At 43.7% G+C, this 25,408-nt stretch overlaps 3 protein-coding genes across 7 annotated transcripts in view; 1 reads left to right on the top strand and 2 right to left on the bottom strand.

The window, feature by feature from the left end:
- Positions 1-3: 3 nt before the first annotated feature.
- On the bottom strand, positions 4-17,226 carry fzd3 (frizzled class receptor 3). 3 transcript variants are annotated; one of them, XM_020714553.2, is made up of 9 exons: positions 17,097-17,226; positions 15,807-16,228; positions 7,820-8,016; positions 7,251-7,713; positions 6,876-7,175; positions 5,316-5,567; positions 4,004-4,152; positions 1,316-1,732; positions 4-1,244 (listed from the first exon to the last, which is right to left on the bottom strand). In XM_020714553.2, the coding sequence occupies exons 2-9, from the start codon at positions 16,032-16,034 to the stop codon at positions 1,004-1,006; spliced, it is 2,247 nt and encodes a 748-aa protein (XP_020570212.1). In that variant the 5' UTR covers positions 16,035-16,228; positions 17,097-17,226; the 3' UTR covers positions 4-1,003. The 3 variants fall into 3 exon arrangements, with proteins under 3 accessions (XP_020570212.1, XP_011490052.1, XP_004083717.1); XM_011491750.3 differs by having other exon boundaries at positions 1,316-1,576; XM_004083669.4 differs by having other exon boundaries at positions 1,316-1,573.
- Positions 17,227-18,280: 1,054 nt separating this feature from the next.
- On the top strand, positions 18,281-22,432 carry fbxo16 (F-box protein 16). Its single transcript, XM_004083812.4, has 8 exons — positions 18,281-18,863; positions 18,952-19,034; positions 19,242-19,277; positions 19,341-19,547; positions 19,623-19,781; positions 19,878-20,107; positions 21,175-21,280; positions 21,555-22,432. The coding sequence occupies exons 2-8, from the start codon at positions 18,978-18,980 to the stop codon at positions 21,798-21,800; spliced, it is 1,041 nt and encodes a 346-aa protein (XP_004083860.1). The 5' UTR covers positions 18,281-18,863; positions 18,952-18,977; the 3' UTR covers positions 21,801-22,432.
- An 883-nt stretch (positions 22,433-23,315) lies between these two features.
- The window catches only part of fam49a (family with sequence similarity 49 member A), a 31,998-nt gene continuing 29,905 nt past the window's right edge, over positions 23,316-25,408 (bottom strand). For all 3 annotated transcript variants that reach the window (XM_020714555.2, XM_004083668.4, XM_020714554.2), the window contains one exon: positions 23,316-24,842. In XM_020714555.2, the coding sequence (XP_020570214.1) occupies positions 24,779-24,842 (64 nt within the window). In that variant the 3' untranslated portion in view covers positions 23,316-24,778. The remainder of the gene's footprint in view (positions 24,843-25,408) is intronic.

Here is a 25,408-nt window from a genome sequence, read left to right as displayed (position 1 = left end):
GTGTGATTATTTCTCTGTAGAAAACGTCTTTATTAGAAAAGTGCTCTGCTCTCGCAGCAGCTACAGGATGAACGTCCAGACGGAAAACTACGTTCAATGTCAAAGTTCTTCTCTTCATCCTTTTAGTTTTAACTAAATGTAAAGCAGGAGTTTGAATTTCAACGTTTCCCTTTTTAGCATCAAGCTGCGGTTTACTATGGTGGCCCTGAAGTCCAAATCACTGAATGCAAAAACATGCAAATGATCCCGACAAAGCAAAACAAAAACAAAAGTTCAGAAACCAAAATGTGAAAAGGAAACAAAAGTACTTTCCAGAAATTAAAAGAATAAAATAAACTACAAAATGTAGGTATTCTGGGACGTCACTGATTGGATGTTTGTTTACCTCTTTGGACACGGCGACTTCTTCCAGACAGACGATATTACTTTAAAGACCCTCTGCAATGGAAAAGCCAAACATCATCCAATCAGGGAAGTCCTGTAAATATACCTACCTTTTCCTGTTTTGTTTTTAAAAACTCTTTAACTTTGTTTCGTTTTGAATTCAGGAAATTACTGTTTTCCCCGGAAATTTTTTTTTCTCCATTTAATTTTTGTAATCTTGTTTTGATTTCTAAAATGTAATAGTTTTTTCTTTCCTTTTTTTAAATTGTCAGTGATCTTTAATATGCTTTCATGTTGTTGTTTGTTTCATGTGATTTGTTGATGTAATTTTCACTTCAGGGCCACCGTAGTTTACAGCTCTTTTTAGAGGAAATGAGGAAAAAACAGAAAAAGTCTGAAGAAGAAAAAACAAAAATAAAGATCTGCAGAAGTGCAGGTTCAGAGTCCTTCACATTTTGTTCTTCACCGGCTCAGAAGTGTCCGTCTTCATTTTTCAGAGTCTGTTTGTCCAAACTGGTCAACAAAGAAAGTCGGATTGGGGTTTTTGGTCCCGTGTCTTAAAGCTGCGCTCCAACTTCAGCGCCTTCACAAACCTCCATCTGTTCAGAATGTGGGCGGCTCAGGCTCCGTCCTCCTCCATCACTCTGCGTATTCCGTTTCCGGACAGAACCGCCTGCGTGGCGGGGCTCAGGTCCCTGATGCTGCTGTGCTGCGATTGGCTCTCCAGCCTCAGGGTGGAGCCGTGCCTGGAGAGGCTGTCCAGCCGGTTGGTGCTGCAGTGTCTGGACTGGGCGTTGAGGCGCGGCAGGCTGCCAAAGGGGGGCCGGTCGTTTGGTGCCCGGAAGCTGGAGCCCGTGTACCTGCGGTGAGAAGACGGGTGAGCTTCAGTGGAGGGTCGCTCCGCGGGGTCCGTTCAGCAGCTGCGACCCACCTGCCGTCTCGGGAGCGGTGCAGGCTGCCGTGGTAACTGCTCATCTTGGAGCGAGCACTGCGTACCGAACCGGCCCGGCTGGTGCTGCCGCTGGGAGGCTCGTCCAGCATGGCCAGGTGGGTGGAGGATGCGTGGGTGGAGGTCCCCTGGGTGGATGTGCCCCTCGACTTCCTCACTATGGGAGTGTTGGGGTCTCTGTAGAGCAGCTGGGCAAAATCTGGCTCCTGGAGCACCTGTCTGCTGTCATTGACCATCCCACTACAGCGGGAGGAAGAGGAGGAAGAGGAAGGGGGGAGTGTTGGGAGGGAGAGACGGAGGAGGGTGGGGAGGGACAGGGGGAAGGTGGCGGGGAAATGGGTGTGGTAGAAGAGGATGGAGGAGTGGGTGGAGCAGGCAGCGGGAGAGGGGGTTAATGCGCTGAGTTTGGAGGGGAGGGGGAGTGATCGCAAAGAGGGATCGGGTTTCACACCATAGACTGTTTACAGATGGACAGTGTGTGCGTGAGGTCACTGTTTTACGATAAAAGTCTTAGACCAACATGACATCACAAAACAGTAACCACACCCCCTTTTTTTAAGGGCGGGAAAGACACGCCTACTAGAACATTTCTAGAACCCCGATTTGACCTTCAACTGTCAATCAAAAATCCTCTTAAATGTTTTTCATTCCGGTGTAACCCTTGTGGTATCCTAGGCACTTTAACGTTGGGAGTTGGGTCATCTAGACCCACTAGACCAGGGGTCGGGAACCTTTTTGGCCAAGAGAGCCATAAATGCCACATATTTTGAAATGTAATTTCGAAAGAGCCATACAATAATGTGGTGTCCTTTTCCCACACTGAGACTTAACCTCTTTTAAGGTTCTTTATTCTGGTTAATGCTGGCTGTAACAAATGCCGTAAATTAATTCAGCAACTCCTGGATCTCTCCCGCCGAGACGAGAGCGCTTCTCCTAACTTTATATTCTCCTGCTCCCGCTCCAGCCCCCCCCCCCCCCCCCCGCCCCTTTCCCTTATTCGGCCCATAGCTGAACCCCATTGGTCCAAACTACCTAACAACAGGCTGAGCGACAGAACTGGGGGCCAATCAGATCTCTGCATGATGCGTTCATTGAACTCCAGAACTTATAACACGGCCCAACAGCCACCCAGTTAAACTCAGTCCGCGACAATATGTTTAAAACTAAATATACAAGTGAATGTGTGCATTTGATGTAATTTCAACATTTTTAAAGTACAATAAGTCTGTGGATTCTTTTTAATAATATCTTTATGCTGTTGCTAATAAATGATGAGTATTTCTCGTGGTAGTTTTGCTGAAGGTCTAGTCTGGTTGATTCGTGGTGAGTTTCTGCTTCGTGCAGGCGTTGAGACTTTAAACGTGATCTTAGGTCTGAATGTTCTTTAGATGTGACAAAGACTGATCACATGCAGACGGGGAGCCAAACACACACTCACACACTGCAGTGAGTGACGGGCAGCAGGTTTTACGTTTTTACAATCCCTGCGCGATTCACCTACTGGCCGTGCCCACAACTCCACCCTCACCCTCTGCTTTCTCCCTCACACATCCCGTCCCCGCTACTGCGCGCTCTTTCTCAGAGACTGGAGCGCGCACGCAGTTTTAGGCACGGCAATTCACAGGTTTCCGGGTGGTACAAACTCTGTGAAATAATAAATAATAGTAAAGTGATAATGCTGGCGCAGATCCTTCTCTCCAAGCACCGCTACTACTGCGCGCCTCTGGCATCGCATCGCGCCCGAGAAGGACTGGTCTGATGAATAAAAAAAAATTGAAGATTTGTCTGCGAGCCACATGTGACCATCAAAAGAGCCATATATGGCTCGCGAGCCATAGGTTCCCGACCCCTGCACTAGACAGTGCTCTGAACCGTTTTTCTTCAATGATTTGTAATCTTCACTGGTGTCCATGGATTACATGAAATCTTTCCACCTTTATCCACCTTTGTCAGGGTGGGGTCATCTAAGATAGCACAAGGGTTAAAAATCCAGGGATGCCACGTAGAAAACTGTTGTTTGTTTTGGTAAGACGACACCTAGTGGTCGCCTGCTAAACTGACATGGTTGTTTTTAAGCCTCTGTGAAGGTGTAACCCCTTTACCCTTTAACCACCAGGTTTGAGCTCCACTTTTGACATTCTTCAACTACTTTAACAGTTTACTCAATTCCAGCGGATTCTCCAGCGGGTCGCGCAGTCCAGTTTAGTCAATGGGTTAAACACTTGAGTTCAGAGGTCACTTAAAAATATCTCGACCTCATTTGTTTTGTTTTTTTATATTTTACCCAATCAAACACCCGTTTATATGTCATGCAGTTCCAGCTTTGAAAGAGAGGGGGTGCTGTTTGCTAAAAAAATGCTCAGAAGTTTTGTGCACCTCCTAAGCACTGTTTTTAAATGTTTTCCTTGGTTTGAACATGTGGGTTTGCTGCTCTTCCTACTTTCTGTCATTTTCTCCCTCTACATCGTAGTTCAGGTGAACATCACATTGAAGTGAAGAAAAAAAACACTGCTCTGAAAAGGTCTCAAGTAATGTAGACAGGCTTTTTTAAGCTTCCTCACCACACTAAATTTATTGATGTATCCTACTTTTTTTTTTTTTTTTAGAAGACATCACCTTTGTACTATGTTTTATTTTTGTTTGAGATGTAAAAAAAATGTGTCTCCTTACTGTTTGCGTCTTTTCCCGTTGAAGAAGCTCGCCCACTCAAAGCAGGTCTTCTTGCTGCCGACCCAGAACACAGACGGGATTCCCACCACCAGCATCATCAGGTACTTGATGAGGAAGAGCACCAGGTCAGGATGGCTCGTACGCTCAACCTAAAAAAATAAACACATAAAAACATGATGTGCTGTTAAGGTCATGTGACCTGGTGGTCTCAATTTAGCCGTTGGTGTGAGAATGTCTGGATGTTTCTCTCTGTGTGGTCCAAATAACTGACTGACACCTTCTTCCCCTCTCCAACGGCATGATGGCAGCTAGGACAAGCTCATTGCTGGATCAATAAATGGTCTGAAGTGAGAAAAACTTCTTTTACGCGTCTTATTTGAGTAAGAAAGGAACAAAAACCGACTGGGGAAAAAAGGAAACTCTCAAAGAGGACTTCAGGAAGCATCAGACGGTTTTAGATCTTTGGTTTGATCCACATCAGCTGAACTGCAGTCAGCAGAGACGCTCATTACAAATCAGACTGGGTGACCTGAAGCAGCTTCTTCACTGCAGTCAGGAAGCCACGCAGCAGATGCGCTCCATTAAACATGAATGCAGATTTGGCTACAGGCAGAGGAGGCGCTGCAGTTTTCAGGATAAAAATAATCAGACTCAGCGTGAACGATGAGTGTTTTCAGACATGCAGCAGGGTTGAAGCGCCGGCAGCACTTCCACTGTGCTTTGTCTGTGAAGCGCGGCAGCTTGACCCCTGCGACCTCCTCCTGTCTTTGCAGAAATGCGCGCGCACAGTGGATTAATCCGGGGTCTGCTGGACAGATTTAGAGCATCTCCTGCTGCATCTGTTGCAGTTTGCAGCAGAATGTCTGAGCAGAAACAATTGACCGTACATGAGAACTGGACCGAGTGAGTGTGACATCATACGTAGAAAATGGCTTCATCCCAGCTCCAACCAAAGCCATTTTTTTTAAATCTGAGTCATAGTTTCTATGGCAACCATCTCTAGCCAATCAGGGGTAAGCTTGTAGGAAGTCCCCTCCCTTACCACTTAAAAGCGGGATACAGGAAATCAATCAAATGTTTGGAACGATCAAATGGACGCCGCCATGTTGGAACCAGACTTAACTGATGTTAAGTGTTGCATATCAACGCAAAGCTGCTTCAGAATCTGCTGGAATGACAATCAATGCGTAAACGGCTAAAGAATAAATGGTAATCAAAAGACGAGAGCTAAGGCGCCGGTATTAAAGGGTTAAACTCCTCTTCTGCAGATGTAAGTGTTCTGAACACCACTACAGATGGAGCCTGCACTGACCTGGTAAGGGCAGGGTATGTGGTAACGCCGGCACTCCCTCTGCACCCAGCTCGTCTCCCAGAGAGCGCGGTAGCTGCTCTCGTAGAGGTAGCAGGCCAGGACGGTCAGCAGGGGAACCAGGTAGAGCACAGAGAAGACACCTATCCGGATCATGAACTTCACCAGCTTCTCCCGGTTCTCCTTCTCCAGCGGGATCTCCATGCGGACGCGGTTGAGCGCCGCGATGCCCGCCAGCAGCAACACCACGCCTACCTGCGACGACAGGAGACGCTTTGGATAAGGAGCTTCAGTGTCAGGAAGAAGAGGTGAAGGCAGTGAGATTCAAGAAAGCAGAGGATGAAGTTAGGCCACCCCATGAAATATGACTTTCATTCATGGTGAAATTTTAATTTATCGATAGTAAAAATCCTTTTTTAATTTTGCCCTTGATCATTGCTCATTACAGGTCAAATTTTGGTCACCGCCTCCTTTGGACCCACCATCACTGGCTGAGTCGCTGCTACAAGGTCAGAGCTGCACATAACAAATTCATTCAAATAAAAATCAACACTATTTTTTCCAAAATGGCGGCTTTCCTGTTGGTTTTATCTTCACAGCAACCACTTCATCTTTTGGTCACCTGGAGGTGACTAACAGGTCTGTGGAACGTTTAGAAGAATCACCAAAAGTAACATTTTGGACTTCCTTAGCAACGCTGGTTTTTTAGTTAACCACGCCCACAATCCTAATATGTTCTTTTCGTATGTTATATCATTTCATTCAGCTCAAGCCAGGGATTTATGTATTCAATTTCCACAATATTCCAGTAAAAAATGTGCGAGCAGTCGATAAACGCCACTTTTGCGAGCTCGCCACAATAACGCCATTTGAAATCTACAAGCTTTGAAACCAACATTTAGCTTCCCAATGACGCTTCAGGTGGCGTTAGATCAAAATCCATTGGAGGAGTTTAAATTTACACTTAGTACTAAAAGTGAGTCTAAATGAGCTTATTGACTCGTCTGTTTATAAATAAAAGATGAAGTCACAAGTTTTCTGTTTTTGTTAAGGCAGAATTTTTGGGGCTCTTCAATTAGTAGAAACCATGATACTTCCCTCTCCGTGCTTCAAAAATAGTAAACTTTTGATAGTATGTTGATTTCGAAACATGTCCTCTGTTGTGGTTAAACATATTCATGTCTAGGATCATGTCTGTGTTCATTTCTATGCTCAGCTTGACCGTATGGACTCTTCTTCAAAATAAAATGTCGTAAAATTAATTTTTTCAAATTTCTTTTAGGTAGATTTAGTTGGTGGTTTAGCATTTTAGTGTCTAGTTTTTTGTGTCTTTGTCCCTATCTTGATAACCAATCAAACCACCTGAAGAGGTGGAAACTAATCTGAGTCTGAGGCATCTGTGTGATCAGCTTCACCACATTCAGGGGAACACCAAGCACGTTTTTTGAGAAGAAATGTTGAGGGAACACACATGAGGTCCTCTTCAGTTGTCCCTCTTTAGACTTTTCTTGAAATCCATTTTGCAGAAAGATCAGGTGTGTTCTTGTCAACTTCTGCTCTCACCACAACATCCAGTCCCAGAGGCGCCAGCAGGAACCAGCGCAGAGCCGTCAGGTCGTAAAGCCCCACGAAGCAGACGCCGCTCATGCCGTCCCCCTCGATCTTGTTCATGGCGAGCAGCGTGACGGTGAGGATGCCAGGGACGCCCCAGGCACAGGCGTGGAAGAGCAGAGCCTTTTTCTCTATGGCCTCGCTGCCCCACTTGGGGACGGCAGCCAGGAACCAGGTGATGGTGAGGATGACCCACCAGATGCTGCCCGCCATGGTGAAGAAGTACAGCACCATGAAGAGGAGGGTGCAGGCCTAAGAAAAAAAAGGTTTAGTTTAGATTTTCAGATTTCAGGGGGGGAAAAAAACAGGAATTATTCAAGAGCAAACCTTGTTGTGGGAGCCTTGGGTCACTGTGGAGGCTCGGAACTTCCCGGGACTCGCCGTGTTGCAGGAAACTTTGTTCTCCAGCAGGAAACCCAGAAAGAAGACCAGGGAGACCATCATGTAGCACACGGCGTAGAAGATGATGGGTCGCTCCGGGTAACGGAAGCGCGCCACGTCGATCAGGAAGGTCAGGAACGTGAAGAGGGTGGCAGACAGGCAGACGATGGACACCACGCCGATGAAGTAACGGGCGAACGCCAGCTCCTCCCGGGTGAAGTACATGTTGGGACAAGGGGGGGAGCAGTCTCGCACCCCCATGAAGGAGTAGCCGAGCTCTGGGGAGATTTTTAGCTCGCGAGGACACCAGAAACCGTAGTCCCTCTGCACGGAGATGGGAGACTCTGTGGTGTCCGAGCTGGACAGGAGGTCCGCGGGACGGGGGTACGGGTCATCGCAGTCTGGGAACCTGTGAGGGGGGGTTTGAGAAGGTCTGGGTCATTTCATGCTGCAGAGAGAAATGGGTTTTTCTACTGATTGATGGAGGAGAGAAGCAGCTGCAGCTGCTCACCAACCTGATGCAGTCCATCTCGTCCGGCCAGCTGACCCCGAACATCTCCATAAGCTTGTAGCAGTCGCTCTTGGCCTGCAGGCAGAGGCGGCGGCACGGCAGCGTCATGCGGCCGTACTCGGTGCACACGGGGGCGTAGAGCGCGCAGAGGAACATGCGCAGGTCCGGAGAGCACCGCAGGTTCACCATGGGATGAAACGGCTGCAAGTGGGCACACGGGGCAAGTTTACTTCTGAGATGTTTTCTAAAGACAAAAAGGGAGGGGGGGGGCTGGCCTCCTTTTCTATCAAGCCCCCCGCCCCCCCAGATGGACACATGCAGAGATTTGCCTCTGCTGGTGGAGACGGCGCCTTTGTGCCGCAGCCGGACCCACGCTGCGACCGACTGACACTCTGTCACATCACGCAGACCCCCTCACCCCCATCTGACCCCCACCCCCACCAGCGGAAGTGAATTCTTTAAACCCACAAAGTAAGACTAACTGCAGCATCTCTCTGCCTCTCTCGCGGCACAGAAACCCCACCCAAGTCAATCACACTCCCAAGCACCCTCCCCCCAAACTGAAAGACGCCGGCATGACAGAAATGAGGGGGAGGGGCAAGTGAAGGGGCGTTATCGCCTTAAAGATAAATGACCCCTGTAACAGGGCGGTGCATGAAAACAAACCCTGAAAAGATGTAACATCTGATGGAAATGCTACATTATTGACCCATCTCGCTTTTTTTTTTTAAATGAGCTTCAATCTGGACGTCAAGAGGTTCCTAGCTGAAATATACATGTGTCTCTTTAATTTAATCCAAAATATTTTAACAAACAAACTGAAACTACTTCAGATCTTCTTCTCAGGCATCTGATGAGCATCCAAACATTCGATTTGAAGCTCATGATGGAAAGCTCTTTAGACAGATTGGCGAGTTGAGAAAGACGGTTTCCGGACGGACCGAATGTAGCGGCAAGAAGAAGTGAGGTCACTTTGCTAACAGGGAGATGAGTCCTCCGCTGTGCCGCTCTGTGACATCTATTACTGGATCAGAGATGCTCCTCAAACATGAACTAATGCGGTTTAAACAAGCTTACATCCTCTCTCTTTCACTTGATCCCTGCAGGCTGCAGATCCAAACTGTAGAGTGCACTGCAATGAAATCTAGTGAAAGTGCCACAGGAAACGCTTGAGTAAATATGTAGGCTATGTGCAGTGATGATCCACTATAGAAAACCTTTTTTTTTTTTTATTGTGCAGCTTTCTATTTTTATCATCGAGGCCTTCTTTGCTCATCTCTCCAGCCTGTGCTGCTGTGAGCTTGAAGTGTATTTTCTGTTTAAGCAGCTCCAGAGGAGCTCACACTCTCCGCTGGAAACATCTGGTGGATTTCTGGAGCAGATCCGAGCCGGTCATGGAGTTAAAAGGATGCAGGGGCTGGAGGGCGGGGTGGGTGGCGCTGATATAATTTCTGTGAGTATCCCGCAGCGTAACTCATGAAGTATTCATGCAGGTTTTTAGAGATTTTTTGATCTAAGCTGGGGACTAACACGCCCCTCTGTAAACTGCAGCCCCACATGCTTTCAGTTCAGTAAATTTAACACCAGAGTTTGTTCAGAAAGTGTGAAAACTCGTCTGGACTCTGATGTGGACCAAACAAGACTGAACACATGGTTCTTAGGACGGATTCAAGTGAACCCTGGTGTGGTTTACTACAGTGGGAATCAGGACAGACTATACAGGGGAACAGGAAGTGAACCAGAGACAGTGAATGATGTATTGGTACAAAAATCTATATTTCTAAGTGAGAATAATGAAGTAAAGGTGCATATCAATTTAAAATTATAACAGTAGGGAGTGTAGGGCGATACAGGGACAGAAAATTGTCAGTTGTGCCATTTCTCCTCTACTGTTTCTCTTGTTACTAACATAATTTTCTTGATTATTACTGCAAATATGTAATTAGATAGCCTGATTAAATGTATTAGTGTCGTCTTGTCAGAATGTATACTCAAAACGTAACAATAAAGCCGTCTTGAAAGGAGACTTGTTGTAAAGATTCTTGTGGTTTTGCGACATGACGATCTTTGATTCACACTAACGGGGGTTTAGTTGGAAACCAGTCAGCTTCTGTTTCAGACAGTAGTGACCTAAAACAAGAAGTTGATAGATTTGCATGACAGGAAACTCTCAAAAGTGAATTGAGAAGACAAACAAAACTAGATTACGGTTTGAAAGTTTTCAGAATTTAACCAAGTGCGTGAAAACAACCCCCCCAGAAACAGATTCCACCTGTCAAACCTTTATCACATTTTCTACCAAACATCCATCCACTCTTGAGGCGTTTCCAGGCCAGCTGAAAGAGTCTCTATTGTGTCCGGGGTCTTCCCTAGGGTCTCCCCCATGCACAGGCATGCAAAATCTAACTTTCTAAACTACTAAAGTTCAAAAACATGTTTCATAAGTTAATTGGTGGCTCTTAATTGTAAGTTGTTGTCTGTTTTTCTGTGGCCCGGTGATGGACCCGTCTAGAGTGTACTGCGCCTTCACTGTAGCTAAGACAGACAGGCTCCAGCAACCCCATGACCCCAAACAGGAATAAGTGATTATAAAGGATGGATGGTAAATTCAGCATATTTGACCTGAAACTCTGCAACCAAATTAGTGTGCATTTAGAACAGTTTTTCTATAATGGTGTTTTTGTCCAAATACAGTGATGTAGTGGTTGGTGCTCTTGCCTCACAGTAGGTCGTGGTTCAAATCCCAGCCAGGACCCTTCTCACTCCAGTTTCCTTCCACAGTTCAAAAACATACTTCATAGGCCCTAGGCGTGCCTTTGCCCAACAGTAGCTGGGATAGGCTCCAGCAACCCCATGACCCCGAAAGGGATTCAGAGGTTCTGAAGATGGATGGATGGATGGATGGTGTCCAAATGATAAAAAACACCACTTGAAAACAAATGAAGAGTAGTGGATTTTTCAGAGATCGTCAAGTAAAAAACTAGGAGGAAGCTGCTATGTGTTTTTTTTAATTAACGCACATAGACATTGAAAATGTTGATAGAAATGATATTTGTATGCAAAACAAACAGCCTAAAAATATCCATATCAAATATCAATATAAATAGTGTTGAACTGACTTTAACCTCATGCAGCTGTAAGAATCTGGACTCAGATCAGTGAGATCCTCCTCATTAAGTGTGTGTAATTATGTGCACCCAGCGGTGTGAGCGTGCACCTTAAACGCTGCAATCATTCGTTTTTAATGAAGGCTCAGAGTCTGCAGCTAAAATGCTGTGGCTGATGAATAGCTCACAGAGAAGCCCACCGCGGCCAAATGGTCTGTGATGAATTGTTCTTTTGGAAATACCACTCTTCCCAGCATCCCCCCCACCTCCTAACACTTTCTGCCCCCACCAATTCCCTCTGCTGCCATTGCTGATCTCCACATTTCCAAGCTCAGCACCATGGTGACCCGCGGTGGATAAGGAGGGGCTGGAAGAGGTCAGGGTGCGGCGTGGAGAAGATCACCTCCCGGGACGCAGAGAGACAACAACGAAATCATTTTGAAAAAAAAAAAAGCTCCCTTTGTTGACGGTACAATTGGGAGAGTTTCCTAGGAAACGGGTGAGCCCCGCGCTGAGCGGGCGGAGGACAAAAGAGGCGCAGGAGGCGGGTGGGAGTGGGGGGCGCGCGCGGGCCCGGACTGACCGTTCAGCCGTGTCATTCACTGCCAAGAAAGTGTTGGAGAAGCTGAGATGGTTCTGGAGCCCCGGATGAGCTTCATTCAGTGCGGCCCATAAACACGCTGTCAAACATTCGATAAAACAAGAGGCTGCTTTGTGGGGCGGGTCACGCCGGCGAGGATTCATCACAGCACGTCTGCACACACACAGTCTTTTGTACACTGCTGTGTGTTTTCACTCAGCGTTAGCATCAAACAGGTATCCCTGTCCTTTACAAACGCACACACACACACACACACACACACAGTGGGTGGAGTGTGTGCTGTAACATGACACAGTTATCTGCTGTAAACCCCAGACAAGAGTGTTGATTTACCTACCTCGAAAAGGAGGAGGAAGAGGAGGAGGAGGAGGAGGAGGGTAAGTAGATTAAAAAACAGGCCTTTATTAGTCTTTGTGTTCCTGTGTGATCAGGAGAACCGTCCTCTCCAGCCTGTTATCTCTTCATCCAGCCTCCATTAACAACAATTTGTGAGCCTGTCATAGTTTACACGACATCAACCAGACTAGTTTTTGGGAGGATTTTAGAAAAAAACTTTTTTTTTGGGTCACTTCCTGGACATTTTCGTCTTTTTGGCGGATTGTAAAAATGTATTCAACCGCAAAAAAATATATAAAATGTAAAAAATCATGTAAGACCCACCCCGATGAAAATGGCGATTTTGGGGTTCTTGTGGTATTTTTCTCATATGGAGGACGTGTATGAAGAAAATTAAGATTAAAATTCTATTTCTAAGTATTTCTTTCTTCAAAACGTGAAGTTGTGTGCATTGTTTCTCTGTTTTCGTGGGCTGTTGTGTAGTTACATAGAAAATACGTTTTCTACGTCTTTGTTTTTTCTCGTCTGAGTTGGTTTCTGGCTCAAAACTGTACGCCTGAATGTTGCTCACCAATATTCATTTTTGCTGCACCGCAACTGTTAGGTTGGGAGGTGTGAGGGGGGCTGTGAGCTAGTGGGCATGCAAACAGAGAGCTCTCAGCGATGGAGAGCTCTCTCTATGCTAGCAGAGGTGAATTTCTAATGAACTCCTGCTGCTCTGCAGAAACTAGGTCCTAGAAAAAGACTGTTTTTTTTCCATATTTTGGCTAAAAATAACGGCATAAAAAATAACGGATTGCATTTGAAATAGATCAAAAGATGATTGGAGTCGAACTTTACAGACCACATTTAATGTTTTACAACATCTGCTAAGTTCAAAAATACATAAAAAATATTTGTCATGGCAGGACTTTTAACCTACAACAAAGATCAGGAGGAAGAAGAATCATAATGAGGTCAATTATTTAAAAGAGCCTTTGAACAAACAAACGAAGCAAACAGATTTTTCAACCTCCAAAGGATCTCTTTTTTAGTTATCTGCCTGGATTTACATATATTTTTCTTACATCACGTTTTTGCTACTTATAAAAAAGTGTGCCGTGAATTTAACTGTAAAATGTATCTTTAAATGACCTTTTCATGAGCAGAATTTCTTTTGTGGAACACATGGACTGTTCTGAACACTACAAGGATGCTTTTTTCTAGATTTATACCAAAAAGCTAATGGAAAAAATGAGCAGCTTTTGTCGGAACAGTGCCCCTCCTGCCCAGGTGTCCGTGCCGTACTCCATTGTGGGCCTTCATTGGAGCGTTGATGTCTAAATGAGAGGATTTTAGCCCATTTCTTTGAGCTCTCTTTTGTGATGCCACTCAGATCTGCCACGCTCCCACATCTCTAGCCAGAATGTGGCACACCATCATCGGGCATCATAATGGGCGAATCCCAAGCCCCCAAGCTCCCATCCTATTTCAGCTGTGGGGTCATATGGCGGTCAGAGGATAATCACTAGAAGGAACAGCAAAAAATATATTTTTGCCTTGATTTACATCTAAATTCATGCACACAGAGACTAATTTAAAGCTCATTAGAGCGTAGCTCAACTAGATTTTACGGATCTCTAATGATGTGATGATAAATCACCACCAAAGTCCAGCCTGTACAAGCCTGACGAAGAGCAGAACTTGATGAAAAACCAGATGAGGTTTGGACTAAAACTGCAGGATCTGGACACCGTCCAGCTCTGGGTTTCTCCACGGCGCCCAGCATTCATCATCACCGTCATGGCCGTTAAGCAGACCTAATTCCCTTTTAAGAATCAACTGTCAATTCTCTTTTGGCTGCCCGCAACGTCTCCCAGGCTTTGAGTTCTGTTCCAAAAGCCTGATCTGAGCGGAAACACGGAGAAAACGGGAAGCAGGTCCAAACCCCATCGCCGCTTCTGAGCGCTAAAAGAGACCTGATGGTGCATCCGTGACCAATCCGAGTGAACACCATCCAAACCTGGTGCCCAACTCTTCCAGAAGGAGGAGTTTGCGTGACTAAATGAGGAAGATGAGGGTGAGGACGTCAGCCGTGGTAAAGTGGGAGCACAGCTGTGGTGTCACGATGCTCCCACAGCTGGCCCCGTTCAGAGGTTACGTAACCGCAGCAACGCTGATCCTCCTGCCCTCCACCTCTCCGTCTCCCGCTCTGTTACACAGCGCGGCGGAGCGGGCACAGATGGCTGGCACATCCCAGCGGGGGCCAGGCGGGGAGGGCGGGGCAGGGTCAGGTCGAAGAGTAAACCCCCCCCGTCACCAGAGCCATGACAAACAGAAGCAGGATGCAAACAAATGTACACAAAAACAGACAAGCGATGCAGACAAACATGCAGATGTGCCGGCGGCGAAGCGTCCGCTCGGAGGTTCCAGTCTGACCTTCCTGACGGATCGGTGAGATTGTTCAAACATAGCACAGTTCATGTTCTGAAGAGGATGACGCAACCAAAGCGGGGCACTAATGCAGCCAAGTAAAACAGGTTTTTAGGCCGATTTCAAGCTGGTGTTTTGGCCGTAGACATTACTCCTGACGTGTATGTGGGCGGGACCAACAAGCAGGTAGATCAGATGATCAGCCAATCGGTTCTACAGAAGAGTTATAGATCGTCACCTGTCAGAAGTCTTAGTATAAATGCTATTCTGACCGTTTTTGATCTAAAACATCCAGATTTACTTCCACATACGTCTGAGTATTAGATCCAGCCACAAAGTTGAAAAAATGTTGTTGTTTTTTAGACTAAATTGTACACGTTTGTTACAAAGTTTGAACAATCATCTTTTGATCTAATGTAAAAACGTTCTCAGTGGTCCTTATGAACCATCTCGTACTCTGAGGACCTCAGGGGCCGGCCTCCTGTTGATTCCCAGAGTCAGAACTAAACAAGGGGAATCAGCGTTTCAATATTCTGCAGCTAAAATCTGGAACAGCCTCCCTGAAGTCGTAAGACAGGCCTCTTCTGTGTTCATGTTCAAATCTAGACTTAAAACATTTCTGTTTAGTCGTGTATATGACTGAAAGGTCCTATCTGCACTTTTTCTTTCCTTTCCTTCCTTTATTTTTAAATCAATTTTCAAATTTTTTTTTTCTTTTCTTTTAAAGTAAATTTTACGTTGATTATTTCTATGATGTATTGTGATTTTAATGCATTTTTCTGTTTTGTGAAGCACCTTGAATTACTTTGTGTACGAATTGTGCTATACAAATAAACTTGCCTTGCCTTGCCTTGCCTTCAATTATGATTATTCTATTTTTAGCCTAAATCAAAAAACCTGGGCCATTTTCTAGGACATAGTTTCTGCAGAGCAGCAACAGTTGTGGGTAGGACTATTGGTGCAGAGCAACCCCGACCCCTCTTCCCCTCCCCGTTGCGGAGCGGAGCAGGGAGCTTGAGACCCGCTGATTCTAGATTTTACATAACAACTACAAGCTTTTTCAAACTGCTTTTTTCCGTCTGCTCCCGATTCACAACGATTTGAATAAAAAAAATATTTGGAAATGCATTCTTAAGCTCAATTTTCTTTACAGACATCCTCTATAATCAGAAAAATACCAGTTATAACTTGGTCATGTGAAATTATTTTACTTAATTTTGTTCTTTTATGCAAATCATTTCTTTATTATCTAACCTAGAAAGGATAAATGCAGGAGGTGTTCTGAAAATAAGGAAGAAAACGTACAAGGAGAACAACCTGGATAAAGAATAGAAAGTAAAAAGTATGAGGCGTGAATATAAATTCATAAACAAACAGAATCCACAGAGTTTGTTTTTTATTCTTTTCCTCATCGTCCGCGTACCTCAATCAGGTGTGTTCATTCATTCAGAAATGAACACCTTATCTAGTAAATTAGAAAAAGAATTGGACACCCATGGAACGCTGCGTTCAAGCGTAAAACAAAGGAACCGTACCTCCATGGCGAGGGCGGCGGTCTGCTGGTCATAATGGTTCATTATGTTGGGCATGAAGGTGGCGTTGTACGGCAGCTCCTGACACATGCGCAGGGTGATGGGCTCACAGGTGAAGAGGCTGTGGCTGCCCGCCGCCGCATCCATGGGGATGGCTACGCACGCCGTCAGCATGGACAAGGAGAGCACCCACAGCGCGTCCATGTTGATCGGCACACGCATGAGACGCATTCACGCCGAGACGAACTGCTAAAGAGGCAGATCTGTTCGGTTCATGGGGAAAACGCTCGGGTCGGGCTGCATAATCCAACACGGCTGAGGCTGAGGCTGGCTGCATCCATCACTGCCCAGATTCCATCTGAGTGTTTTCCTCCTCCTTCAGCTTCCCTACTGGACAACAGTGATGCAAACTGCCTCTAATGGATCTGTGAAAGTTAAAAAAATAAACACAAAAATTCAGAACACGTCGGGGGGAAAGAAATTCACACAAAACATGAACGGAAACAGATTTTTAAGTTTAAAACCGTACAGATGCCTTCCACAAATTGGATTTCTTCATAGCTAAATATTAAAATCCACACAAAAAGAAAAAAAATTATGTATAACTAACTTTTTTCCATCTGTACTCTGTCCCTAAATAAACAATATTTAATGATTGTAATATTAATGTTCTTTTGTAAAAACAGCAAAAACAGGGATTGTAATTTAGGCTATTACATCTTTTTAAAATATTTTTATTGCATAAAAATGTTTTTTTATATGGCTCTGTTAATGTTATTATTATTATTATTATTATTATTATTATTATTATTATTATTGTTATCTTTGCCGCATGTCAGTACACACCCATGACAGCAGGCACGTTTTCCTCATTATACACCTTTAAAAAACAACAACACAAATTATTGTTTACTCCAAAATACATATGAGTTTCTGGAAATAAACACATTGGATTTAAAGCGTGTATTATTGCAAAATTAGCATCTCAGTTTCTCAGTTGGTGACTTCCGGAATATAATAATTAAATGTATAAATGATAGATTGTCAAAATAATGTGACAGGGTTGATTAACCGTTAAAGAAATTATTAATGCGGCTTTAAAGATTGAATTTAAAACACTAAGAGATGTCAGGGGGCGCGCGCAGACAAAAGACGACAGTTCGGATCATCATCCTGACTGATAGTAAGGTTCGCCGCTCGCCCCGCGCGCCGGTGTTCACCGGCAGCGAGGCGCGCGCGCGGCGGTGCTGGAGTTCCGACCACGAAAACACCGACATGATCGACGAACTTTACCTGAACGGCTTTCCTGAAGAAAACGGGCAGCAGCGAGGTCTCTGCCGGTCCTCGAGGTGGTAACAATGACTGAGTGGCCCTCCTCACCTCCTTCTGTCCTCCTCCTCCCTTTCACTGCTCCCTCCTCCCCCTCCCCGTCTCTCTCCCCCAAAGGGAGCCCTACCGTCAATTAAGTAATTTGAAGCTACTTCCTGTACAAACTACCAAAACAAAAGCTTTCTCAACAAATCTGCTGAGAAATACAGACAAAAGAAATCACATGAACATAATATATTATTCAAAACTTAAGACATATTATAATTATGAATAACTAAAATGAAATAAATAATACAATACTATGGGGGCCAAGAACTACAACAAGATTTTGTTTAAACTATTTCAAAGCATGACTGACTTAGTGATGTAGTGAATCATTTCAGGTCTCATAGTAAATTATCAAGAGCCTCAAAACAGATACAACTTTTATAATATTTGGTTTTCACCATGGGCGTGGGAGCTTTATACTGAAGGGATTGTGGTCTGTTTCCGGTGTGCCTGAGTCTGCTCTGAGCGGAACTTGATTGTACTTCTGCATCATGAGCACAGCAGGTTCTTCAGCTTGAGCTGCGCCGCATCCGCCCACCCAGTCCAGAGCAGCAACCACTGAATGAAAACTTCTGGGTGCTACAAAATAAATGACTGAATAGAAAAATCATGAAGGACTGTCGTTTCTACTGACTGCAATGCACCTTTGTTATTTTTCAAAATGAGATGTGTTACGGATTAAAGCAGTTTTGAGCAACCACAAACACAAACATACATCAGTAAATAAAAAATTATTTTAAAAGGTAAAGACTGAACTCTGCTGTCTTGTAAATAAAACGAGTCAGTCCAGTTACTTTACTGGAAAAGCAAGTATCATTTTGGAGCTAAGACACATTTAATCCTTTCAAATAAACCAGCTTTATAGATAATATTTACATTTTTATGTCTGTATCACCATTTTACTCCAACAGGTTGATGCACTAAAATGGAGCTTTTGCTTTCTATAGATGGAAATCAGTGTTCAATTCCAAAACTTCCTGACTGAAGCACTTTAAAAAACAAGTGGGAGCTAAGTCAGTTTGCCACACAACAACTAATAGGCTTTTTACTCAAGTAAATCCGTTTAGAGCAGCACCATCGTCACTTCTACACAGGGGTTGTTTTGAATAAATTCACTTGCGCGCATGTTAGTTTTTTTTTTTTTTTTTTAATTAAGCCCGTTCCCATTGTTCTGCTGTAAAATGGCCCAACTTCAAAGCTAAACTAAACAAACGTTCACGTTTACTACAATATTTCTTTTTCAATTATTACTCAATATTTCTTTTATATTTTATGTAAAAGGGGGTGTGGTTATGATATTCCCATATGAAGTATGTACTCATTATTTTAATAATTGTTTTTATTTTCTTGTTTTTAAAAGAAGTATTACATTTTTCCAATGAGAAACAATTGTAATGTTTCTCCATGCAGGTTCCTTCATAATCACATTGTTAAGTCATAATAGCTCCCATTCTCTTCTTTTGCTCTTTAGGACTTCACCACCTCTGGGGTGTAACGGACCGTGGCAGCCAGCATTAGTAGTGGACTCACCGTCGCTATGGCAACAAGTCAACTGAGTACAAGGAAGTAAAGAAGAGAAAATCGAGGAAGCTGGATGCACAAACACAAGAGGCTAAACACAGCATGCACATATGCAGAAAACATTTTCTCCAGCTGGACCCATTTCATCTGCCAGACGAGGAGGTGAGTTGAAAAGCAAAATGGTGAGCTGTGCACTCCTGTGCAGCACTGTTGTTCACACACTGTCGATACTCCTGTCTACAAAATACAGCATTTCAGTTGGAGGGCTGAGCTACAATGCAGACCAAGCGCAGCGCATGGACTCCAATGAACCATCTGCTGGCCAACACACAGGTTCAGAACATTTATTTAGCTAAATGCATTAAAAAATGCAATTTTAACCTTATTTTGAAAGGAACAGAAAGTTTACAAAAAAAGAGTAAAAAGTAAGAAATGCTGTGAGTTTTATAGGTTTGCTTCCATATGGGTGTCAAATTTGTCCCAAAAAAGTATAAACTCGTTTTTTTATTGCAATTATCCTCATTTCCTCTTTTTTTTTAGATATTTGAAGAAAGAAGAAAGCTAGTGGCAAAGTGGGTAAGTTAACAAACGTTCACCGGAAGTCGCAGCACAAATTGTTTAGTCCAAAAGGTGTTCCAGTTCAATAGGTGGTCTGACAGTCAGAGGAAGGAGGTGCTGCAGGACCTGGTGCTGAACTGTGCTGAGGAGCAGCTGAGGTTTCTGAGCCTGAGCGTGAGCAGACGGCTCCCCCTGCAGGCAGCAGACTTCACCTGTCTGCTGCCCCGAGCGATCTGCCTCTATGTCTTCTCCTTCCTGGACCCACGCAGTCTCTGCCGATGTGCTCAGGTACACGCCTTGAAGTCCTCCGATGGGGTTTGTTGGACCGACCTGCTCATCAGGATCTCTGTCTCGGTTGAAAAGGTGAGCTGGCACTGGAAGAGCATGGTCGAGCTGGACCAGCTGTGGATGCCCAAGTGTTTGAAGCTTGGATGGTGCATCGACTTCTCCCCAACTCCCTTTGAGCAAAGCATCTGGAAGAGACATTACATTCAAACTGTCCAGGAGCTTCAGCTGCTGAAGGTCCGAAAAGCTTTTCAGTTCTTATCGTTTTTCTAAAATGTCCAAAACACCATCAAAATTCCAGATTTACAACAATAAAGTTATTTTGGTTTCCAGCCAGTTTCCAGCCAGCGGTTGATGCTTCCAGATTCTCAAGTTGTGAGTGAAAGTCCGGAACTGGTCAATGCCACAGAAGGGCGACCAGGAACAGCTACTAAGACCAGATCTAGGTTAAAGCTGGAGACACCTGCACTGCCACCATGGAGGCACTCTGACAGATGTCCCAAAGATATCATTCGCTTCAACTACCTGAACAACCTGGACCCCATGGAACAGGCACTGAGAGCGTGAGCCCACAAGAAATGACCTCTATGTTGACCTTTGGGTAGAACAGGGGTGCCCAAATTCAGGTCTTGAGGGCCGGTGTCCTACATATTTTCCAACAGACCTGCCATTGAAGCTCCTCATTGGCTAAACAATCCTGATCCAGGTAAGTCAGCAGCAGATAAGGCAGGGTTTTTGGAAACCAGCAGGAGGCCGGCCCTTGAGGCCTGGATTTGGGCACGCCTGGATTAGAAAGTCGACTGTACGTGAGAACTGGATCCACTGAGTGTGATGTCACCCATAGAAAATGGTTTACTTCTGGCTCCAACCAAATGAAGTCAATTCAGTCCCCTTTCTTTTTGTTGATCAGAAGCTGCCATTTTGAAAGCAGAAACCATCGGTAACCAGCAATTGGTCTGAGTCAGTCATTTCTATGGCAACCATTCTCGCCAATCACAAGTGAGCTTGTCGGAAGTCCTTCTACTACTAGAAAGTGGGCTCAGAGCTCTCCCTGTTGCAGAGAGTTCTCTGTTTTACATGCTCTCCTGCTAGCTTACAGCCCCTCACACCCCCAACCTAACATGAGCGGTGCAAGAAAAATGCCGAGCAATTTTGGAGCTGTCCACCCGTACCGTTAGACTCAGATGAGGAAAACAAAGACTTACACGGATCCACTGTATTTGTCTGCAGGTGGATGCAGCGGAATAGAGCGGAGCAGAGAGATGTTGGCCCACCCAACGTAGTTTTACGTCACAAATGCGACCTTTTTAAAACTGCATTTTTTTCTCTTCTCCTGATTCATAACAATTGTTTTCAGTAAATACTCAGGAATGCAATTTTAAGATTAATTTTCTTTATATATGTCCTTCATTATAAAAAAACCCACAAGAACATGTTAAAAACACCAAAAACATAATTTTCATTGGAGTAAGTCTTTAAAATATGGTTTTTACAATATCGTAGAAAGACATTTACAGGAATAAAATTATAGACAATAATTAAGTCATGCTGCTTGATTTGACCTTTGAGAGACTTTGACTGCAGACGGACTGTGCAGCCAGAGCCACTCTGAGGTCATCTGTGTCTGCAGGCAGAGGAGAAGCAGAGCCTCCACCTCTGGCAGTGGCAAGAAGGATGAAGGGGGGAGGAAGACTCTGTCTGAGAGCGCTTACAGACTGCGCAAAGCCAAGTCTTTGGTAAACGCTGTTCCATTACTCATCACTGCTACAAAGCCACAGTAACCGTGCGCTTCTTGTCTGGGCGTGATAAATGCTGGGCACCCCCACCCCCAGGAGAGAGTGCAGCCGGCAGGCATCATACATAATGGAACAGAGTTTGCACAGAAATGCGTTCTCATCTTGGATGATGGTGGAGGTGAAACAGTGGAAGCAGCAGTCTTTAGATTCTGCAATGTTTGACAAGATTGTATGCTTTTATTTTGAAAGATTTCTTATTTCTTTGTGTTTTAAGATGTTCCTCAGCTCCGGCAACAGGCCCCACAACTTCCCCACCCCTCCTCCTCATCCTCAGACCCACAGTCGTCCCTGCTGGGCTTCACAAGATCCCCCCATCACCAAGGAGAGCGCAGGGAGTCGGGTCAGGCTGGCCCAGTGGAACGCCGGGATCCGTCCCAGGCCGGTGTGGACGCCGGTGCCTCAGCTGGGAGTGGAAGCGCTCCGGGCCTTCCGGCGCTCACACAGAAGCATCCCCAGTTAGTCATCCCACTTCCTGTGTGGCTCCAGGCCTTATGTGATGTAACCACACAGCAAGAAGAGAAGGATCGAGCCACAAATAGTCTGGTTCTGCACAAAAAAGCGTATTGTTGTCTGTGAGCTAAACCATTCTTGTCAGAAGGAACTCTTGACTCAAAAGCGTCACAAACAATCTTCGCTCTTTTGCCAAAACTACAGAAAAAATAGCTTTATTTCTGCTTACCTAATGTGAGGAAATATGGAGTTATGACATTTCCATTGAAAATATGCCACTAAACAGATACATAGAAAGGCACTGAAAACTTATCGTCCTGCATTTTAGCTGTGGACTGAACTCAAATGATGCATTTAATATGTATTTATCTTAATCACTATTAGATCTGCCTTCAGTGAAACTCATAAAACTGGTCTTTCAGTGAGAACTTAAAGCTGTGTTAAATCCTATTTATGAAGCAGATTTGTTTATGGGTGAAGGAATCTTGGTGAACCTCAGGCCTCTGTGCTTCGTTTGATGTTTTTTTTTGTTGCTGCTTCCATCATGTAACGATACTAAGGGATTTGACCAACATATTTTATTTTCCATACCTATGTTGTTTTTGCTTTAAACCACCAAGACAAATAGAAACAGAATAAATAATAAAAATGTGAGCAAATTAGAGTTTTTCTTTTTTGTGTATAAAATTTATTTTAGCATTTTGTAAAATCCGATATTTTTTGGGGGTTTTACGTTGATATAACTTCAGACCCCACCACCACCACCACAGATGCCCCCCTCTGCTCTGCGGGTCACCCTGGAATCTGCTTCAGCTGTGCTGCCCCCTTCAGGAGAAGATGAGATGGAACTTCATTTTTGACAACTAATGTTCTGTAAAGGTCAAACAGGGTCATCGTCTGTAATCATATTTGCAGATGTCAAATACTTTAAAGGAGGAAATTAATGATCTACATATGTAATGTTTAAATAAATAAAAAACCCTGACCACAATGACAAGCGATTAAAGATATAAGGAAAACCTCTGAATGATGAACAGTTTGGTGGGGCTAAAATTCGATACACATTTATGTTATTAGTGATACTAAAGGAGAGGATCAGGCTGGAGATCAAAATCAAAGCGAGCGGATTAGGTTTGAACAGAAGAAAAAGCCTTCATCAGCCACATAAATGCATCTCTGGACAACCCAAAAAACGTCATGCACCACTTGAATGTGTGCCAATAAAGAACACTATCCTCTATAAAATACAGCTGTCATGTATTAATTTAAGCTTTCAGGTTTGTTGGTGCAATTAAAGTTTCAATCAGGCCCTGAAAGTAAAGCAGCTTTTGGTATTTTTGCCCCTTTGACCAGTTTTCCCTCCCAATGATCATCAGTCGTAATTGTGACTTCAAATGCAAAATGGAAATAAAGTTAGTTGTTCCAAAACACTTATTTCGTTTTTTTTTATCCATAAAAATAAGACAATATTGCTGCATAAAAAGTCAAACATGAGAAGATTCAGATTAAAAAAAAAAAGGCCAACTTCTTTTATTTTTTTAAGAACTGTACCAATTTTATTTTCCAATTCACACATCCCGTTCATTATGCAAAAAACAAAGCCAGAGCATTTCATATCAACAGTGAATCGAAACAATGACTGTCAGTTCATATTAGGGCAAAAACAAAAAAAAGGAAAAAGGCTGAGTTTGATCAGTAGCATCAGTTGGGCGCAGAAGAAAGCGTGGAGAACATCTATCCAGACGACATTTCCGTTTTAATCGACACTTCAGTCACAAAACACACTCCTGACTTCAAGTCTTTTCACTTTTTCTTTTTTGTTTGGATCAAACTGCATCCATAGTCAGGCTTGCACAAATATTTGGAGCTCAGTTTCAAGGTTACAGACGATAAAAACAAACAAAGTACAAAATCATATGCAGCTCAGGAATTGTAAGGAGTGCTGGACGATATTTATGGCTTTGCATGGCGAACAATAAAAGTCCATCTTTCACAGGATAAGACCAGCTTATGTCAGACAGTGTCCTGCTCTGTGATTGGCCGCACACTCCCACTTAGTAAGAATGGAGAGAGGTTAAGCCCCTTAAATCTAATGGGAAAGAAGAGAATAAAAAAAGGGTTAACCTCTGCATGTGAAATGTTTACTGCGTCTGTTAATACACTCATGCTGTATCATTGGTCTCCAAAGATCAGAACAATAAAATAAACCTGTTTAACAGTCAGATTGTCCATTTAAATTGAACAAATTTGAACATTTAGAGGGAAATATTACAACACGTGATCCTATGAGGCAGCTTCAGATTTCTTTTTTGATTTAAGGCAAATTTCTTCCATGTTGTAAACACAACCTAGGCTGAAATAAAAAAAACAACAACAGAGAAATGAAGGTAATTTGATCAGGAAATGAACACAATTCGAACTACAATTAGAAACAAATGGCATAAAATCTCAAATATCAAAAGAAAACATGTCTTTTTTTTAATTTTCTGAGAGTGTAAAGGTTTTATCAACCAAAGAAAATGAAGGATTAGGATAATAAATCTACACAAAAAAACAGCCAAACGTTGCATCAAATCCCTTATGTTTTTCACGTTTAACCTTTCACCTCAGTGTCTGAGCTGCTTCTGTTCTCTCTGCTGATTTGTCTGTTTAAGTCGTTTTTCTGTGATGAACATAAGAAAAAACATTTTTGTTAAAAAGAAAACAATTTAAAGCTGTATTTTTCCACTTTCAATTAAAAAAAAAGTGTTGAACTGAAATGATACTCTATAATCAAGTTGTCATGGCGAGGATAAGACGGCGTCCTTCGTTTGTGCTTTAAACAGCAGAGGCTGTTTCTGTCGGGAGAGCAGCTCCAGACAAGCAGGCGGGAATGACCGTCCAAATACACACAAGTATTAACATTTTTAAATAATGTAAACATGTACATCTTATTTAAGGTCAGCGCAATGATCCTCTTCATATCTGTTTATAGATCTAGAAAAAATATTACTGAAGCATCGTCCGGATGTTCTTGGGAGTGGACTCGTCGTTCAGGTGTTTGGTGGTGAATCTGAGGAGACAAAAAAAAAAATATGATCTTTCTATGCAGGATTTGACTATGACCATCTTTAGATCCCTTTTAAAACACGGTACTCATGGTCTTTTAACATGATTATGCCCATTTTAGCCAGTTTTGAGCCAGATGAGGAAAACAAAGACGTACATATGTCTATGAAGACTCTCATTCATCCAGGTAGATTCCATCATAGTAGTAGGTTCAAAGGTCATGGAAGGGTCAGAATTCTGACAATTGTAAGAATTGACAAAGCCTTTTGGATAAGAGGTGAAGTCCAGATGACAACCTTTAAACCTACTACTATAAAGACGTACATGGATCTATTTGTCTGCAAGTGGATGCAGCAGAATGCCGCAGATGAACAAAAGCAGGATCTGCTCCTGATTCCTAGCGATTTGAAGAAAGAAATACACAGAAACTTTAATTTTAAGCTCAATTTTCTTTCGAAATAATGAAAGAAATGCCTTAAGAACACGTTCAAAACCCTAAAAACAGCATCTTCACGGGAGTGGGTCTTTAAAAGGCTGAATTAGGTCTGCAATAACAGGAGGAGTGTGAAC

Source organism: Oryzias latipes, chromosome 24 (assembly GCF_002234675.1).
Source record: "Oryzias latipes chromosome 24, ASM223467v1".
In the NCBI taxonomy this organism is placed as follows: domain Eukaryota; kingdom Metazoa; phylum Chordata; class Actinopteri; order Beloniformes; family Adrianichthyidae; genus Oryzias; species Oryzias latipes.
Note: the sequence above shows the minus strand (reverse complement) of the source record. Positions and strands in the feature narration are given on the sequence as shown.

Bases quoted from the DNA above. Each gene is read 5' to 3' on its own strand.
- fbxo16 (XM_004083812.4), top strand. From the start codon at position 18,978: ATGCAGACCAAGCGCAGCGCATGGACTCCAATGAACCATCTGCTGGCC. The intron at 19,035-19,241 runs GTTCAGAACATT...CTTTTTTTTTAG, and splicing joins ATCTGCTGGCCAACACACAG to ATATTTGAAGAAAGAAGAAA. The intron at 19,548-19,622 runs GTACACGCCTTG...TCGGTTGAAAAG, and splicing joins GTCTCTGCCGATGTGCTCAG to GTGAGCTGGCACTGGAAGAG.
- fzd3 (XM_020714553.2), bottom strand. From the start codon at position 16,034: ATGCGTCTCATGCGTGTGCCGATCAACATGGACGCGCTGTGGGTGCTC. The intron at 7,714-7,819 runs GTTGGTGAGCAG...CCCCCCTCACAG, and splicing joins GACGAGATGGACTGCATCAG to GTTCCCAGACTGCGATGACC. The intron at 4,153-5,315 runs GTCAGTGCAGGC...TTATTTTTTTAG, and splicing joins ACATACCCTGCCCTTACCAG to GTTGAGCGTACGAGCCATCC.